General features: G+C 32.6%; 1 protein-coding gene and 1 long non-coding RNA gene across 3 annotated transcripts; one reads left to right on the top strand and one right to left on the bottom strand.

Annotated features, from left to right (window-relative positions):
* The first annotated feature begins 868 nt into the window (after window positions 1–868).
* LOC146929658 (uncharacterized) lies at window positions 869–5,623 on the top strand. The gene is made up of 3 exons (XR_015006099.1): window positions 869–1,026; window positions 1,114–1,218; window positions 5,365–5,623. It is a non-coding gene; the product is annotated as an uncharacterized LOC146929658 (long non-coding RNA).
* Window positions 5,624–9,133: 3,510 nt separating this feature from the next.
* On the bottom strand, window positions 9,134–15,818 carry LOC146929659 (Zim17-type zinc finger protein). Of its 2 annotated transcripts, none has more exons than XM_085701459.1 (3): window positions 15,453–15,818; window positions 13,170–13,298; window positions 9,134–9,563 (listed from the first exon to the last, which is right to left on the bottom strand). In XM_085701459.1, exons 1-3 carry the CDS (start codon window positions 15,705–15,707, stop codon window positions 9,456–9,458), a joined length of 492 nt encoding a protein of 163 aa, XP_085557585.1. In that variant the 5' UTR covers window positions 15,708–15,818; the 3' UTR covers window positions 9,134–9,455. The 2 variants fall into 2 exon arrangements, with proteins under 2 accessions (XP_085557585.1, XP_085557586.1); XM_085701460.1 differs by having other exon boundaries at window positions 9,134–9,556; window positions 15,453–15,785.
* Window positions 15,819–17,161: the final 1,343 nt, after the last annotated feature.

Here is a 17,161-nt window from a genome sequence, read left to right on the forward strand (position 1 = left end):
CATTTTGTTGTAAATTTTTGATGTATCCAGTACTAAACTTAACGCACGTGCTAGACTTTCTAGATACGTCTGGTATGGGTGTTAGTAGCTCAATTGGTAGTGGGAATGCATTGAACTAGTACTTATCCCTAGGTACTAGGTTCGATTCCCACGGGAGGCAAAAACACTACTAGGGGGTAATGATTAATCTTGTGAGTAATAGTGTCGGGGGTCGTAAGGCGAGGCCGGTGCCACAGAGGTGTGCATGCGGGACCCACCCTGCAGGGCCGTTACATTAGCTAAGGCAGCCACATCTAGTGCTAGCTTCCATGTCTTTGATGATATTCCAGCATGTATTACTGATTTAATTCTTAATGAAATGATATAAGTTATTTTCTCTCAAAAAAAAATCCAATACAAATCAATTTTGCAAATCAATTTCGCAAGACTAAAACGAAACAACAAAGATTAAAATTTAAAAAATTATATATTTATAGGGACTAAAACTCGAATGTATGATATTTGGTATGATCATTAGCTTATTTAAGCATCAAAATACTTGAAAGAGGCTATGTTGATTTCTCAACAAATATTAGCCCTGAGTTAATTCAATGAAGAAATAAAACAACAAAAAATGTATGGTAAATCAAGGAAATGAAAGCATACTCACCTTATTAAATTTAAGAACTAAAAATCAATAAAATATATTAAATAACTCCTAAAATTAACTAATGACCAAAGACAACTAATATTTTATGAAAGATATATTCTATTCGCAAAAGGGACAAACATGATACGCAAGTGTGCTTTAGTGATATCTAATAGTTATTCGAATTATAATGAGGAACTTTTTTGGAACGGATAAATTGTTAAAAATTATTTAATTTATGTAAACAGTGCATGAGGTTTTTTCCTATAAAAAGTGATCAAACAATTTTATATTTGTTATATATAAATGTGAAAAAATGGTTGAAATTCTCAACTTTGTTTATTTTCTTATCCTTTTTGTTTCTCTATTTCTTGTTGTAGTCAAAGGTCATGATCAAAGTAAGTTCATTGTCAAGTTTTTGTTTATCTTATACACAATATTTCACTCTTTTTTGTAATATTTCTTATCCTTATTTTACATTACAGGGGAGTGTTATACTAACTATGATTGTTGTGTAAAATATTCTTGTCCTTATAAACATATGGTGAAGTGCGTTGGTGGTTATTGTTTGGGCTTTCGCAATGACTAGGGTAAAAAAAAAATCTCTATTAGATACGATTATTTTATTTTATTTGATCATTATAATGTTGCTACTCTTATGATTTATTCCAAACTCTCATATATTACTATAACCTTACAATTTCTTTGATAGAAATAGAACCATGTTAAATGGAATTGTTTTTGGAATGGCATATATATATATATATATATATATATATATATATATATATATATATATATATATTGATTAAATTGAAATTTGTACAAGGGGTACTTCAAGTATACAATAATCCAATAAAATTAGAATTGGGTTATAGATTTTTTTTTTGGAATGGAAAATAAATGATTGAGTTTTGCAATTTAGGGTTTTTATGGACGATGTTGTTGTATAACTACCATTTAGTCACATAATAGTATCATCTTAATGAATTTTTGAGATTCCCAACATTCAAAGTTGAAACTTAAGTAACTAACCTAACTTGTACACATATATAATCACTATATATGGAAAGTGAAGAGGAATTTAAATTTTGAATATACAATTAATAAGTAGATAGGAATATTTCAAAATATATATTTTATATCATAATCTGTCCAAAAAAAAATTATATCATAACCTTGAGGTGTATTCTGATCCATAGAATATCACGTGGTACACATGAAACCATATAAGTGAAAGTAAATGGCTTGAAAATACACCCTACAATAAACAATATAACTATCCTCATTCTGCAAAAATGACAAATTCACAGTTATTTTCGAAATGAGTGTAATGAAGTACTCCTTCTACGATCATGAACTCTTCCTCGACGAGATCTATAGATAAAGATAAACTACAAGGTAAAATATATATGATTAAGAATCTTGAAACATAAAAATAATGGGATAGAAGTAAGTAAAACACATAAATAAACCACTACACACCAGAATCCATACATCTACGACTCAATCTTATCATGAATCTTCATTAAACCATCTTTCAAATCATTTCTAGCGATTTAATTCATGTTAGACTAAATTTTAACAATGAAACTAGTCAATCATGATGCCAAAAATGCTCCTTGCTACCGACGTGCAAGGGTCGTCTTACTTTTCTTGCAGTCTAAATCTCATTAGTCGCTCAGAGTCCAATATTTGGGCTAGAATAACCCACTTCAATGTCATTTAGTCATGCTTACAATATAATTTTCTTCTAAAAGATGATACCAACCATCAACCTTGTGCACCCATACACAAGATAATAGCATAAACATAGACATAAGATGCAAGCTCAATCAGTAGCTTTCTCATTACCCCTGCTACGATCCACTTGAGTATCTGAAAAATAAATAAAAGGATTGGGACGAGACATAATGTCTCAATGAGCTCCACCTATCCCAAGGTACTAGTGGTCGAGGGGAAAAACTAGGACCACATGTTGTATTCCTAACATATTTCATATCATATTAAATCATATGATGTTATAAATAAAATTATGTTAGCATGTAACAAACATTATTATCTAAGTTCATTTTACGGAATGGATCCGAGTGGAGTTACCCCGGACGCATCCCTCTGCTAACTGGCTAAATTCCCTATCTGAGGACTATAATCGGACTCCCTGTTGTCGTCATGAAGGTACCCTAACAGACTGACCTATCCAAAATAATCTAGAGCTTATCCAAGCCACAATTTAACTATTTATACATATATTTTCTGATAAATTCTAATTCAAGCTAAACATAAGTTAATCATGTATTGTTCTTATGGTTAGTAATTCCCGTGTCTTTATTCTTTCTTAATATCAATTATATCACTCATGTTACAATGTGTTCATGGACCATGCTTAATCCTAGTATACATTAAAAAAAATCTTTTAGAACTGTAAATACGTATTTTCCAAGAAAAACGATGATTAATACAAAATTCAACTCATGGTACCTCGCCTAGTAAGTTTCATTTTGTTTAGCGAGACTGACACTCCAAAACAGGGTTGTACAGCTAGCTTAGAGAGACATCTCCTCGCTTAGCGAGGAAGACAGGTAGCAAAAGTCAAGCTCGCTTAGCCACGCTTCAGCTCGCTTAGCCACGGTGACATAATAGAAAAATGGTACAAAACATATTTTTCAGCTATGTCATTAGTACCCATGCTTCTAAATCGTACTTTTATAATTCCAAATTGGTTTTTACTAATTAATCATAAAAGTGTAATTTTCTCACAAATCAATACACTATCCAAGGTGGGTTCTAGTTCTGAAGGAACTCGCCTTGAAACTGTGATATCTTTCTAAGCTTCCTATTCAAAGCTAGAGCACCCAAGCTTATGTTCTGATCCAAACTCCAATTCCTTGCTTCTACACCATAAATGAATCACTAAAACTTCACTTAAACATGCATGCAACAACTTAAACCATTACAACTTGTAGTATTCTCTAAGTGACCAAGAGGGAGGCACGTCTGTTCATGAGAAGGGAATGATGGAGTATTAAACTGGCATTTTGGGACTTATATGTGGTGGGAATTAGTTTAGGACCATTGCATGTTGAATTAACTAAGCTTATTTGGATGATTTGTGAGAGTTGAGGGAAAAAGGGTGAGGCCGAGGGAGAGAATAGAGAGGAAGGGAGGAGAGCTTATGTTAGTGAGAGAAATGGAAGGAGGAAAAATGAGGAAAAAGTTGTGGTTTGCCTTTATATAACCTCAAGTGATAAAAATGCCCTTATGTTAAATGTGTTGTGTAAATATAATTAAACGATATAACAGTCTTAGAATTTACGCGGGATATTACAACTTAGATATGATTATCTATTTTATCCCTATTAGGGCTTATGTCAACTACACATATTAACTGAAAAAACAAATTTACCATATTCATCCTAGATGTGTATTGAATCTTTACCTCTCCCCAGAACAACGACCAAATGAATTGACTTATGTGACAATACAAACATGTACTAAAGTATTTCATAACAAGCACATCATAAAAATATCACCAAAGCTTCTTGAAAAGATTAATTAATATACAAGCCAAAAATTCAACCAAACACATCTTCACAATCCATAATTTGCCAGAAACAAAGGTAGATTGATTATAGGAAAAAGAAACATAGTCTAAATATCAATACAAATATTATTTGTATACAAACTCTTGTTTGCAATAATTGTTAATGTAGTTTCGTTAGTTAATCAAAAGAAATCCTTGCATTAAAACAACATATACTTAAACAATAGTAAAACGAATTATGGAGATCCCTAGAATATATATTCATTAAAAAAACGAGGTAACTATGGTTGAGGAAACATACAAACAAACTCAAACAATAGTTTTGAAAATCCCTAGAATAGGTTATTGTGTCAAAAAAAAATTATGACTCGGGAACATAGCCATAAAATGACATTGAAAAATATAAATAGAAAGAGTACTTGATATTTTAATAAGTTATACAATATAAGTTATAAAAATTAAATCCTCGTTATAAATTATTTACAAGGTTGCTCTTGAAGATTTATCTTTTATGTATAATTTTTTTATGCACAACATCGAGGCAAGCCAGATAGCTCAAGAGAGGCAAGGAGGATGCTTGGTTGATACTTTATTTATCTTGTGACTAGCTTGTAAAACGTGGGGGCAATATTAATATTTTGACATGAGAATTACATGAAGATTTTTTTTTATTTTGTGAAAAATTTACCGTATTGAGTGCTTGTAACTTGATTGAAATTATTAAATTAATTAGATGGTGAAGGCCACGTGGGTTTTGTCAAACCGCTTTATGATATGATTATTCTTTGGTATGGAAACCCCCAATGAATATTTATGATTCCTTGATGTTAAGGTGTAGTTATGAAGTTTGGAAACCCTATATAGTCACCTAACATTATCATACTAGTGAGAGTGTGATGTACTAAAGTTCAGCCCTAATGGGTGATATTCTTCTTTAAGTGCCCTTCTATTTGTAGTTTTTTTCTTGAGTATGAGTTATTTATACAACCTGCCTGTATATGGAGTAGAGGTGTATGAACATTACATTTTATACATACCTCGTGTACAATTATATGTATCATAGATAGTTTTGAAATTAAACCTATATTTATGAGTTTGTTTCTATGCATTTATATTGTCTTACCACTTTAAGTGACATAACATATCTCACTCGATATTTTTTATGTTTTCCTTACGTATGCATTCTATGCAGAATATCCTCACAACGAGAATGAGGAGTGGTATCAAGGTGTTTGATTACGAGAGTAAAATGGATAATCATTCTCTCATCTTATGTTGTTCTTGAAAGTTTTTTGTATTATTGTTTACTTTTAAATTGGATTCTAGGATCAGGCTCTAGTTTTATACTCCGGTCTTGACTTGTTTTATTATGTATTTTATTTAATTATAAGAATAATTGTAATACTCTCTGACGAAAACATATTTTATGTTGAATTATGACCTTTAGTTTTATTGTAATTATGGTATGATATCTTACACTAGTTTTTATTGTGGTGATGATGTGATAGCTTACATGTAACGCCCTCCTTGTTATTTATTTTATTTTATTGAGTTTAGAGTCTTTTTATAATTTAATTAATTTATTTGATGAGTGATATTTTGTTGTGTGTTTATATTTATTAGTAACCCCTATTTTATATTTAGTGGGAGAATATAAATAGAGGAGAGATTAGGTTGAAAGATTATTATGTGCAAAAGCAAGGTTTAGAGAGATGACAAAGAGAAGGAGAAGTCTGTAGAACCTTGATGCCAATCAATCTAAGAGAAGTTAGGTTAGAAAGACATAGAACGCGTACGATCAGTTTTTGGTGAAAAAGGGAGAAAAAGTCAAGAGAAGAGGAGAAGACCTAGAAGTGCTGCGATTTCTACTTTCTAAGGTAAGGGTGAGACGATCTTTCAGTAATATTAATTCTGTGATTCTGAAATTGCATCTAACATGTTGTAGGTTTAGTTTGTGAGAATTTGGGAATTAGGGTTAGAAGTTGTAAATTGTTGATTAAATGATGGAAACCTGTTGAATTGATGTAGGAAAACAATGTTCAGACCTTAGAACTTTCATAGTACAACGATTAGAACCAGTTTTGGGGTTGAGTTGATGAAAATTGAGATTTTGAGAAAAAGTGATTTTAAGTGTTTTTAGGAAATAAGTGATTCTGAAAATATGTTTTTTCAGTAAAATATGATAGGATTTGTCGAATAGAACGCGTAGGCGAAAACAGAATTGGAATCGGGGTAACGATTAGGTTTTTACGGACGAAACGGTAAAATCGGGGAAAAACTAGGATTGCACAGAGCTGCATCGCAGGTCACTGGCTACTGCCTGCCCACGCCTGGGCACAGCTTGCCAGCGCCTGAGCGCAGCAAGGCAGCCCCTCATGGGTGACTGCTTTGTTGTGCCTTCGTTTGCGTGCTGTCAGGACTTCGATTTTTGCGTTCTTGTGTCTTTTCACACATTTCTGTTTTGAATTGGTCTTCGGTGTAAACATGAAAGTTTTAGATAATTGTGTTAGCTTTCTAATGGTCTTGGTTTGGCTCAAAAATGATTTTTATATTTTGAGTTATGATGAAAATACTCCAAGTGGGTCTTAGTAAATCTTTATGAAAATTCAGCATAACTATTTCTAAGTTAAACCAAAACTTATGGATTGTCTCCAAACTTCAAAGCTTGTGTACTATGAGTTCAATTAAGGTGTTAAGAGTATTTAACCTATGTTGTGATGAATCTAACTAGTGGTAGGTTGCCTTGAATTGTTGCCTTGCGATCCTTTTCGCACGTGTAGTCTTGAGATGACCTTGGGGTATGAAATGAAAGTTATTGATGATGTTAGAAGCTGTCCAGAAGACCTGAATTAAGATGATTAATATTAATAGTAATGTGATGTTGTTAAATATGCACCTTAAGTATTACTTATGATGATTATGTTGATGCGATTCATTCTTTAATGATTATATGATGTATAAGAGATGTTATTTGCTGCATATGTTGCTGTTTTGCTGTTGTTGACCATTAATGTCATAAAATTGTAAATGTCGGTCTAAGTTGTAAATTTGTAAGATGTTGTCCAAATTGTTGGAGTCATATAAGATGTTCATGATGTTTCAAGTTGTAAGAAGTTGAGTCCATGCATACTCATTCCAGTTGGGGGCTTGATGCCCTGAAGCTTTTGCTCAAATACGTTGGGGGCTTGATGCCTTGGAGCTTTTGCTCAAATATGTTGGGGGGAGCCTTTTTACGCTCAAATATGTTGGGGGCTTGATGCCCTGATTGGTACCACATGCATTTGCATTGTCAAAATGATTTAAGATGTTAAGAGTTGCATAGTTGAGTTGAAGTTGCATAGTCGAGTCAAAGTCGTCAAGTTGTTAAAGATTTATTTACGAAGTTGATTATGAAGTTGATGTTGATATGATGTTACATGATTATTATTATGATATGCTGATGATGTTTATGTTGTTAAATGTAAGTGATGAATTATATGCTTAATATTGTTGTTTGTGAAATCTCACCCCTTCTGCTTGGAAATGTTGCTCTTCGTATGGGTAACTTGCAGGTAACCAAGACTAATTGCGGTTGTGAGTGGACTCCTCACAAGTGTGTGTCTTAGGTGCTCTGATACGTAACGGGATGGGAATTTTGTCATTGTTTTCTGTTCCTTACGTATTACCTTATGAATTTTCCAAGAGCTATTGTTGAACCAAGATATTATGAGATTTTATGTTGCGGCCCTTATGCCAAAGATTATTTTTAAGTTGTTAAAACTATTCCGCTGCGAAGTTTAAAATAATTACGTTGTTGGATTTTGAAGGATAAATATTTATTTATTCAGTTTATGATTTTAAGAAAAGAATGTGACATTCCGTTATGATTGAGAAACTTTGATTTATTTTACGAAATTTTTTATGTTAGGGAAACGGGGTGTTACATTACACTACATGAAAATATTAACTCTCAAGTTGAAATGGGGCATCACCAACAGAGTTTAAAAATTCAACATTTAAATCTTATTAAACTTAAAAAATAATCTTAGTACTAATATAAATATTTGATAAAAATATGTGTTAAAAGTATTTACATGGACAATTTAACAATTAAATAAAGCTTCCTTGTTCTGAGACTATTATTGTGGTTTTAATTCCAATGTTATCTACATTGGGACGCTAACGTGCAAAATCATATACTCTTGAGATTGTCATCGTTATCAGCTACCTCAAAAAGCATTGCTCAAACAAAGTGAGTATAAAATCCATAACTTAGAATACAATATAAACTTAGATATTCCCAACAACGTTTGGTGTGATAAGCATGGGAAAACCCTTTCAATCCAACGTACAATTCCTTCGGTCAAAATATTTACAATTTAGTGTAGTAACCATGCAAGATCCATATACATACATATATGTAAACATGTTTTTCCTTCGTACTTAATCATTTTATGTTGCATCACTGATTTAAGGAGACACTCTGATAGGGCTTCCAAGACTTAGCATTAGGGTCGTTTTCATGATTGGAAAACATATGTGCAATTCGTCTCAAGCTCTTTGATTGTCGTTCCCGTGATTCGCCGAACATCGGCCACATTGATCACGTTGATTGCTGCATTTCTTAAAATTCCATTCACATGTCATTGATAGCCATTCACGTGATTCTTCCTTCAACCTTCTACACAAGTGATTCACCTTGCAAATAAAAAATCTAAAATGAAAAACTCCTAGTTTTTCAAGCTTTCTTGTGTGGTAGATGAAAGAACAATATATTAGAATGAATGTCAAAAGCAACAACTCGTCTCCAACAATCCCAACGGCAACACCACCGGACACAACACAACCACCTACCATGGTGGTATCTCCTCCCATCACAAGACAACCACCTGCAAATGTGGTTCCCAAATCTGCTCCAATAACCCTGCGCAACACCAACTGATACTACAGTAGAAGCGGACACGACACCGGCACGAGCACCTAGTCTTAATTTTATAATATTTCTAAACATTGAAATATCAAATTACAATTATATAGATATATAAACTGAATTTACTGGCTACAACTGCTAGCAGTCTCAGTGATAAACTATTCACTCTAAGCAGTTATTTGTTTGGAATATATATAAAAAAAAAAAAAAAAAAAATCATTCCAGGTGTACAGATCTGAATAATGAGTGTCAATACTTACAATTCTTTCTAAAAAAAATTATCATGGTATTTGCTCAGAAGATGTGATCTTTTGAATTATGGAAATAATTAGGAAATATCGCATAAAAATGTCTCTCAAGCTATGATTTACACATCAAATTTGATCAATTTCTGAGTCTGCGTTCGTCTTCTCCCGAAAGTCATACTCCGTTATGAGTCCAAGATTGTCAACTAATTTGTGAAGTCGTTGACAGCCTGCACACTAGTAAGAGAAGCTTCAAATTAATTACAATAAAGAATAACGGAATGCATAAGGTACCTAAAAACCATACTTAGCAAAAAGGAAAGATAAAGGACAAAAATTGCATACTTAATCCTAAAATTCAACCATTCCATGAATTTTATTGAACTTTTGCAATCGAGCTGCTTCTTTTGTAAGAGAAGCACCAAAATAAAATCATGGGAAAAGGTAGACAACTGAGAATTTATCTTTCTTTTCATTCGGTCGAAAGTTTGCGTTATAATTCTATATCGTACATAATTGAGATATGATACACATTCAGAACAAGCCAGCATGCAAAGCAATCTAGTAACCGATTTTGTACTTGGGAATATATCTTTCTTTACACATCCAGACAAAAATTTGTTTTCTCATTTAACATATTACAGAATAGAGAGATATGCTACATACAACAAAACAGTGAATGGATGTCACAAGTTGACAATTAGTGAAAGATTAATGTACCGGCAATGATAGTCATAACTTAAACACCATCCATGACTATTTTCAGAGAAAACAAAAATGGGTTGTTTTAAAACCTGGAATTTGACGAGTTAATTTTGTTCTTAAACAGGTAGAAATCAACTAAAGCCATTCAAGTACTCATCAACAACATCGTTATAGAAAACTACATACATACTGTAATATACACACTCAATTTCTCTTTATTGCATGTGAGGGAATATAAATAAAGAGAAGGCAATGAAAATGATTGCATAAAAACTATTACTAATACATTAAGTACAAAAGCATAAGCAGAGTTATATTTACGTAGTTAATGTAAAGAGAAGTAAATGCTAGACAATATTAACTATGCATAACATAATTATATTTGTTGAATGAGAGGAAAAGGAATATTCTACATAATATTCTATGTTAAGTAACTTAGAGAGTAAGCTAGAATATATTTACAATTACAACGCAAATATAATTATTTCCTATTTAATTAAATACTAACAATATTAACTCTCTCCCTAGCTACATAGCTGAATAAGTAAAAAAAGAACTTTAGCAGGAAAAGTAAAGACCAGCAAGAACTAGCTACATTAAATAAAAAGGGCAACCCGGTGCACTAGAGCTCCCGCATATGCAGGGTTCGGGAAGGGGTCCCACCATTTGGTGTATTGTACGCAGCCTTACCCTGTTTTACACAAGAGGCTGTTTCCAGGACTTGAACCCGTGACCTTTCAGTCACATGACAACAACTTTACCAGTTGCGCCAAGGTTACCCCTCAACTAGCTACATTAAATATGACAACATAATTATATTTGCTCTCGCTACAGAATTCCTGCACTACATGTGCTTTTAAAAGGGAGATCCCTATTCTCCTATCCAATGTCTATGTTGTCAGTCTTGGATAGAGGAGCAGTGGACCCCAAAACTAGGATAGCAGGGCGAGAAAATAAAACAAATTTAGGAAATATGACACAGTTAATACTAATAAACACGTAATTGCTGAAGAATGAAACAAATTACCCAAAATTCATATTCATAATTACAAACAAAAGTCACATGTCTTGAGCGATACCAACAAAATTCAAGGAAACAAACAAGTTAAGCCTCTAAAGCTTTAAGTAATTAAACAAAAAAACTCAAATAAAAGTTCTTATCAATAACAATCAACTAAGCCACAGTGAAACAGAAACTGAAGGAAGACAAACAGAAACAGAGGGGCTGGGAACTAGGGAGAGCCTTCGAATACAACGGTGGCTGGAAAAGGCAAGGGTTGGGTCCACAATGTCTGGTTTCACTTCGCAGCAGCGGTAAAGTCAAGAAACTAGAGGAAAATTGTGTGGTCCTTCGCACTGAAGAGAAGACTTGGAAATAGAGTTCTTAATCTGGAGAGATCACTATGAGATCGTGATCCAGATCGCAAAATTCGTCCAACTTAACAATTTTATGGGCAATATTGCCTATCTTCCTTGGACATAGGATATGGGTCGGATTTGCACAACCTGACTAATTAAACATCCCCAAACAAAAAGAGCTAAAGCCCATAATGCACCCAAGTTCTCTCTGTCTCACTCTGTCTAGGGAGTCTCTTGTATTGCAGCTTTCTGTCACTCGCAGCTCTCCATGTCTCTCACGACATTCTGTGTCACTCATACCTATCTCTGTCTCTCGTGATTGTTCAATTTATTCTACTCTATTTTGGGTCTGTTTGGTGTGGTCTTTTGCGAACTATTGTTTTTGTTTTTTTGTCATTCATGGCTTGTGGTAGTAGACTAGGAGACATTGGTACAAGTAGTAAGGCTCCTGTTAAGAGATTCAAATGCAACTGTTGGGTGTCGAAGATGCAGAAATCTTCCAATAAATGCTACTGGTCAAAAACAGGATGTGGGATGGCAACATGGTATTTGTGTGGATGTTGATCCAAGAAATGTTAAGTGCAAATATCGTAAAAATTGTATCCAATAGGCGTTTATCGATTTAAGCAGCAATCAGCATGCACAAAGAAAAAAATGTTAAAAGTGTAGTTTCTAGGCAAGAGCTCAATTGACAACAATGTCCCTATTCCACTTTACCAAGTTAAAGAGGTCCTATCTTGACCACACAAAAACTCTTAGAATTAGGGTTTAGGGACCAACTTGAACCCAAAAAACCAGTTTATCAGGTAAGGGCTGTCCCACTTGTATCACTATTCAGGTCATATCACTATCTACTGTGAGGCTCAACACACACCCCTTACGCAAAGGACTAGATATCTAGGGTGTTAGCTGAGTGGACTGCCAATGGCCTGACAATGGATGAACCAACATATCTATGATAGACTTTGATAACCATCTAAAAATTTAGGTTAGACCTAACCTAACTCAATCCACAAAAAAATTGTAAGGTCAGAGTTGTCTACAGTTTATAATCGCTATTAAAGTGTGAAAAATAAGGGGGAGAAATTTTCTGAATGTGCTTGAATAAAGAACTCTGTTGTAGTAAGGAGAGTAGATCAAACGAAGGATAGTCAGATCACTAGAGATAGAGGTAGACTTAGAAAAACAAGAGAAACTATTAAGAGATTAATTAGTTGGATCGAAATATGGTTTATGATAGAACATTATGGCGTAATTTGATCAATGTAGCCGACCCCACTTAGTGGGATAAGGTTTGGTTGTTGTCGTTGTTGTTGTGCTTAACTAAAGCACTCAACAATCTGATATTTATATACAATCCATATTTAACTACATGTTATGTTTACAAGGAGAAATAAATACAACTCCAGCTCCCTGAATACATGAATCTTACTATCTCTACCATCAATGCATGACTCTACACACACCACCCTCATGCCTCGGATTGGACATATGAAACATTACCCAGGTGGCCTGATACTGGATGACTCAACGGATCTAGAATAGGCTCTTATATTTATTACGCATTAAGTCGGGCCTGATTCAACCCACCAAACCGGCTTGTGAGATGGAAATTGCTCCACTTAAAATGATTTAAAAATATATTGAAAACAATCAAGCATGAATACAACATTAAAAGACAAGGAAAAAAAAATCATGCTAATAATGTTTACGAAAATATGATTAAACATACACATTCGACATAGATATTCACTACAGGAATCAAGAAGTGATAGATACCTGTACAAAAACGGCACCCCTTTCATAAGCTAATCGGTTTACAAGCCTCTCTGTTCTTTCACCGCACAAATCACATGTAAATTGTACAAGCAAACTTCGTCTTGGAAGATTTAAGTCAATACTAGCACCCTGCATATGCAAAATATAATATCATACTGAGATCATAAATCTTTGGACAGAGCAAATACTTGAACAGAAGACGATGACTGGTTTCTAGTTCTACCAAGAAGATATGATTAATATTGGAAAATATATTCAGCCATCATAAATGTGTAAAAACATACATACATAGACATAAAAAGGAAAATGATTGGTACTTCTTATTCAATACAGATGAGCTGATAGACTTTCAACAACAGCCATAACCATTACTTACTCCTCTAGGAGGCGAAATGAGATAAAAACAACAGTAAAATTTAAAAAAAAAAAAAAAAAAAAAAAAAAAACTTCACTTGATAATGGATTAATACTCGGAGGAATACATTCTTGACCCTAAATATATATATAAAGATCAAAAGTAGGACAGGGGCTGGAAGCTCATGTCCATAAAAATTTAATCAATAAACCAATTATTTTGAGTGACCGAAGACCAATCAAACAATGTCAACATCGGTACTTTACAGATATGAAAGGACTGAATGCAGTTCGAAAAAAAAATGTACTTGAATAAACAAGACAAAAAATTGTACTAATTTGGCAATCTCAAACTAAATTCAATAACTAAGACCAATGTTGGATTACTTCTTTCTTACAGAAGCTTCTCAACTGAGGTGAGTTTTGGTTTCTAACTTGCCTAAAGTTCATTGAAGGAAAAGTTAGATGAAGGAGCTTCTGAAAAAGATGACCCGCATAAGTTAATTTAGTTATGACCATAAGTTCTGTTTGGATTGGCTTTTGCCTTATGGGTTTAGGGTTCTTAACTGACGAAAAACCCCATACAAATTTATAGGTATATTCATAGAGAAGTTAAACAAAATAGCTTCTTAAATTGTTGAGATGTAGAAGCTCTTTTCAACTAATGCAGAAAGTAATAGGTTCAAAAACTCATAACCATTATACGATTATACACGATTATACAAATTATATTACTGCAACCGTTTGATAAATAGTTTATTCAAGCCAGTTTTAAATCCTAAACGATATCAGTTTGTGTCACAATTCATACAAACACCAGTCTACAGACGGAGCAACGGATTGGGACAAAACATTGGTTTTGAAATAAACTTGATTAACACCAAATAATTAGCACATATATAACAAATCCTAATTAGCACATACAATTTTTGAGTTCCCCCAAATGCGAGAGTTTTGTATTATGAAGAAAAATTAACCCCCAAAACCCTCCGCTCTCATTGTCCTCTAATTCTTTCACTTGGTCATTCCTTTTTTTCAAGTCCCTCCCCTCCCTTCCCCTCCAGACTCGCAAATATAGAGTTTTATCTTATGTCTCCGTATTCTCTACCAACTGCTCTTACAGTTTTTCACATTCAAACAACTTAGTCTAATCATATATCTTTTCTATGTCAAACAAATCTTCTATAAAAGTTTGGTCTTCGCCCTCAACTTTTATAAAAATATACATAAATAAAAAATACAGTAGAAGATAAATAAGATCATAATCAAACAAACCAAAATTCAAAATTGCAGTATGCTACAGCAATTGTAATTGTGATATACTCCCTCCGTTACTAATTCTAAGCAAATTTGACTTTTTAGATTCATTCAATGTATGTGGTCCATACTGCAAAGTAAAATTTGCTTACAATTAGAAACGGAGGGAGTAAAGATTTTACACATATCTACGGACACGGACTCAGGCACAAGCAATGAAACACGGATACGGACACGGACTTAGACACAAGACACGACACTGACATGCCGACACTGCCAATAATTTGGGAAAATCACATAATTCAGTATAATTATATGTGTCGGTGTCGCGACAGTCTGCTACAGCAATTGTAATTGTGATATAAAGATTTTACACATATCTACGGACACAGACTCAGGCACAAGCAATGAAACACGGATACTGATATGGACACGGACTTAGACACAAGACACGACACTGACACGTCGACACTGCCAATAATTTGTGAAAATGACATAATTCAGAATAATTATGTCAGTGTCGCGACACGTGTCTGACACAAAGACACGCCTAATCCGAGGAGCATGCACAAGTTAGTTTTCACCAATAAATCATTCCACCAGAAAATACCATAAAATGACCAACAAAAGACACGCTAAGGATGTGTTCATTCAGGGACCAAAATGACTAACCGGTTGAGAAATGTTTGATTCTGGTAAAGGGGAAGTGACAGAATCATCACCAAGCAAACCACGAACTCTAAGTACTCGGCACCGATGGGGAAGCTTTTGTGGCAAAATCGCGGCAACACAAAGTCTTGAACTGGAAGAGGGTTTAATAGAAGGAGAGTTGAAACAGAGGGAGAGATTAGGTTGGGGTTTTTTGTATGCAGAGGAAGAGGAATAAGTAAAGAGCGTTGGAAAATTGTATACTGTGCCTGACGCCATTGATTCAATAATCAATTATTTCGTCTTTCAGATTTCTTCCAAATGAGTTTAAACACGAAATTACTTCTAGAACGAAAACCGAAAAACAATTACAATAAAATCAATCCAATTATTAATGAGTAAATAGGCAATTTCCCCCCGAAATTGCAAGGTTTGTCAAATACCCCTTATAGTTAACGAAACATCAATTACCTCCTGAAATTGTATAACGTTAATCAATTTACCCCCTCCGTCAATTTTTCTGTTAACTGTTTACGGTTATGATCAATTACCCCCCCTGAAATTTTACACTTATGTGCAAAATGCCCCATGAACATGAAAAATTAAAAAAAAATTGAAAAAATTCTAGAAAAATATTAAAAAAAAATTAAAAAATTCTGGAAAAATGAAAAATCAATAAAAAAAATTGAAAAAAATATTAAAAAATTCTGGAACATTGAAAAATTAATAAAAATGAAAAAAATCTGGAAAAATTAATAAAAATAAAAAAAATCTGAAAAAATTTAAAAAATCTGGAAAAATTAATAAAAATAAAATAATCTAATAAAATGAAAAATAATGAAAAAATTCGGAAAAAAATAAAAAAGATTAAAAAATTCTGGAAAAAAATAACATTTCTAAATTTCTAAAAAAATTAAAATTCTGGAATGAAATTTTCGAAATTTTAAATTTTAATGAAATTTTAAATTTTCGAAAATAAAAATGAAATTCTGGAAAAAAGAAATTTTAATGAAAATTTTTTTCAAAATTTTTGAAATTTTCATTTGTATTTCTCAAAATTTTCCGGGAATTTTTGTGTATTTATAAACCGATAATAAGGGAAAAAAATATGTGTATTTATAAACCGAGCTTAGGTTTTTTATGTATTTTTCGAAATTTTCATTAGTATTTTTTCCGGGAATTTTTGTGTATTTATAAACTGGGAACTTTTTGTGTATTTATAAACCGAGAATAAGGGAAAAAATACACTGAAAAAACCTAAGCTCGACATATATACTAATCAAAATTTCGGAATTTCGAAAAATACATTTTTTCAGAATTTCAAAATTTCGACATATATACTAATCAGAATATTTTTTATTTTCCAGAATTTTTTCATTATTTTTTATTTTATTAGATTATTTTATTTTTATTAATTTTTTCAGAATTTTTAAATTTTTTTAGATTTTTTTAAAATTTTTTCCAGAATTTTTAAATTTTTTCAGATTTTTTTATTAATTTTTCCAGATTTTTTAAATTTTTTCCGTTTTTTTTTATTTTTATTAATTTTTCAATTTTCCAGAATTTTTTAATCTTTTTTTTCAATTTGTTTTATTGATTTTTCATTTTTCAAGAATTTTTTAATTTTTTTTTAATATTTTTCCAGAATTTTTTCAATTTTTTTAATTTTTCAAGTTCAGGGGCCATTTTGCACATAAGTGTAAAATTTCAGGGGGGGTAATTGATCATAACTG

This window comes from Medicago sativa, chromosome 4, assembly GCF_051527215.1.
Source record: "Medicago sativa cultivar Bolivia chromosome 4, Bolivia_mono, whole genome shotgun sequence".
In the NCBI taxonomy this organism is placed as follows: domain Eukaryota; kingdom Viridiplantae; phylum Streptophyta; class Magnoliopsida; order Fabales; family Fabaceae; genus Medicago; species Medicago sativa.

Excerpts from the sequence above, each read along its gene's own strand:
- LOC146929659 (XM_085701459.1), bottom strand. The coding sequence starts at position 15,707 with ATGGCGTCAGGCACAGTATACAATTTTCCAACGCTCTTTACTTATTCC. Across the intron at positions 13,299-15,452 it reads AATCAAACATTTCTCAACCG|GGTGCTAGTATTGACTTAAA; the intron begins GTTAGTCATTTT and ends TTGCATATGCAG. Across the intron at positions 9,564-13,169 it reads GGGGTGCCGTTTTTGTACAG|TGTGCAGGCTGTCAACGACT; the intron begins GTATCTATCACT and ends TTCTCTTACTAG.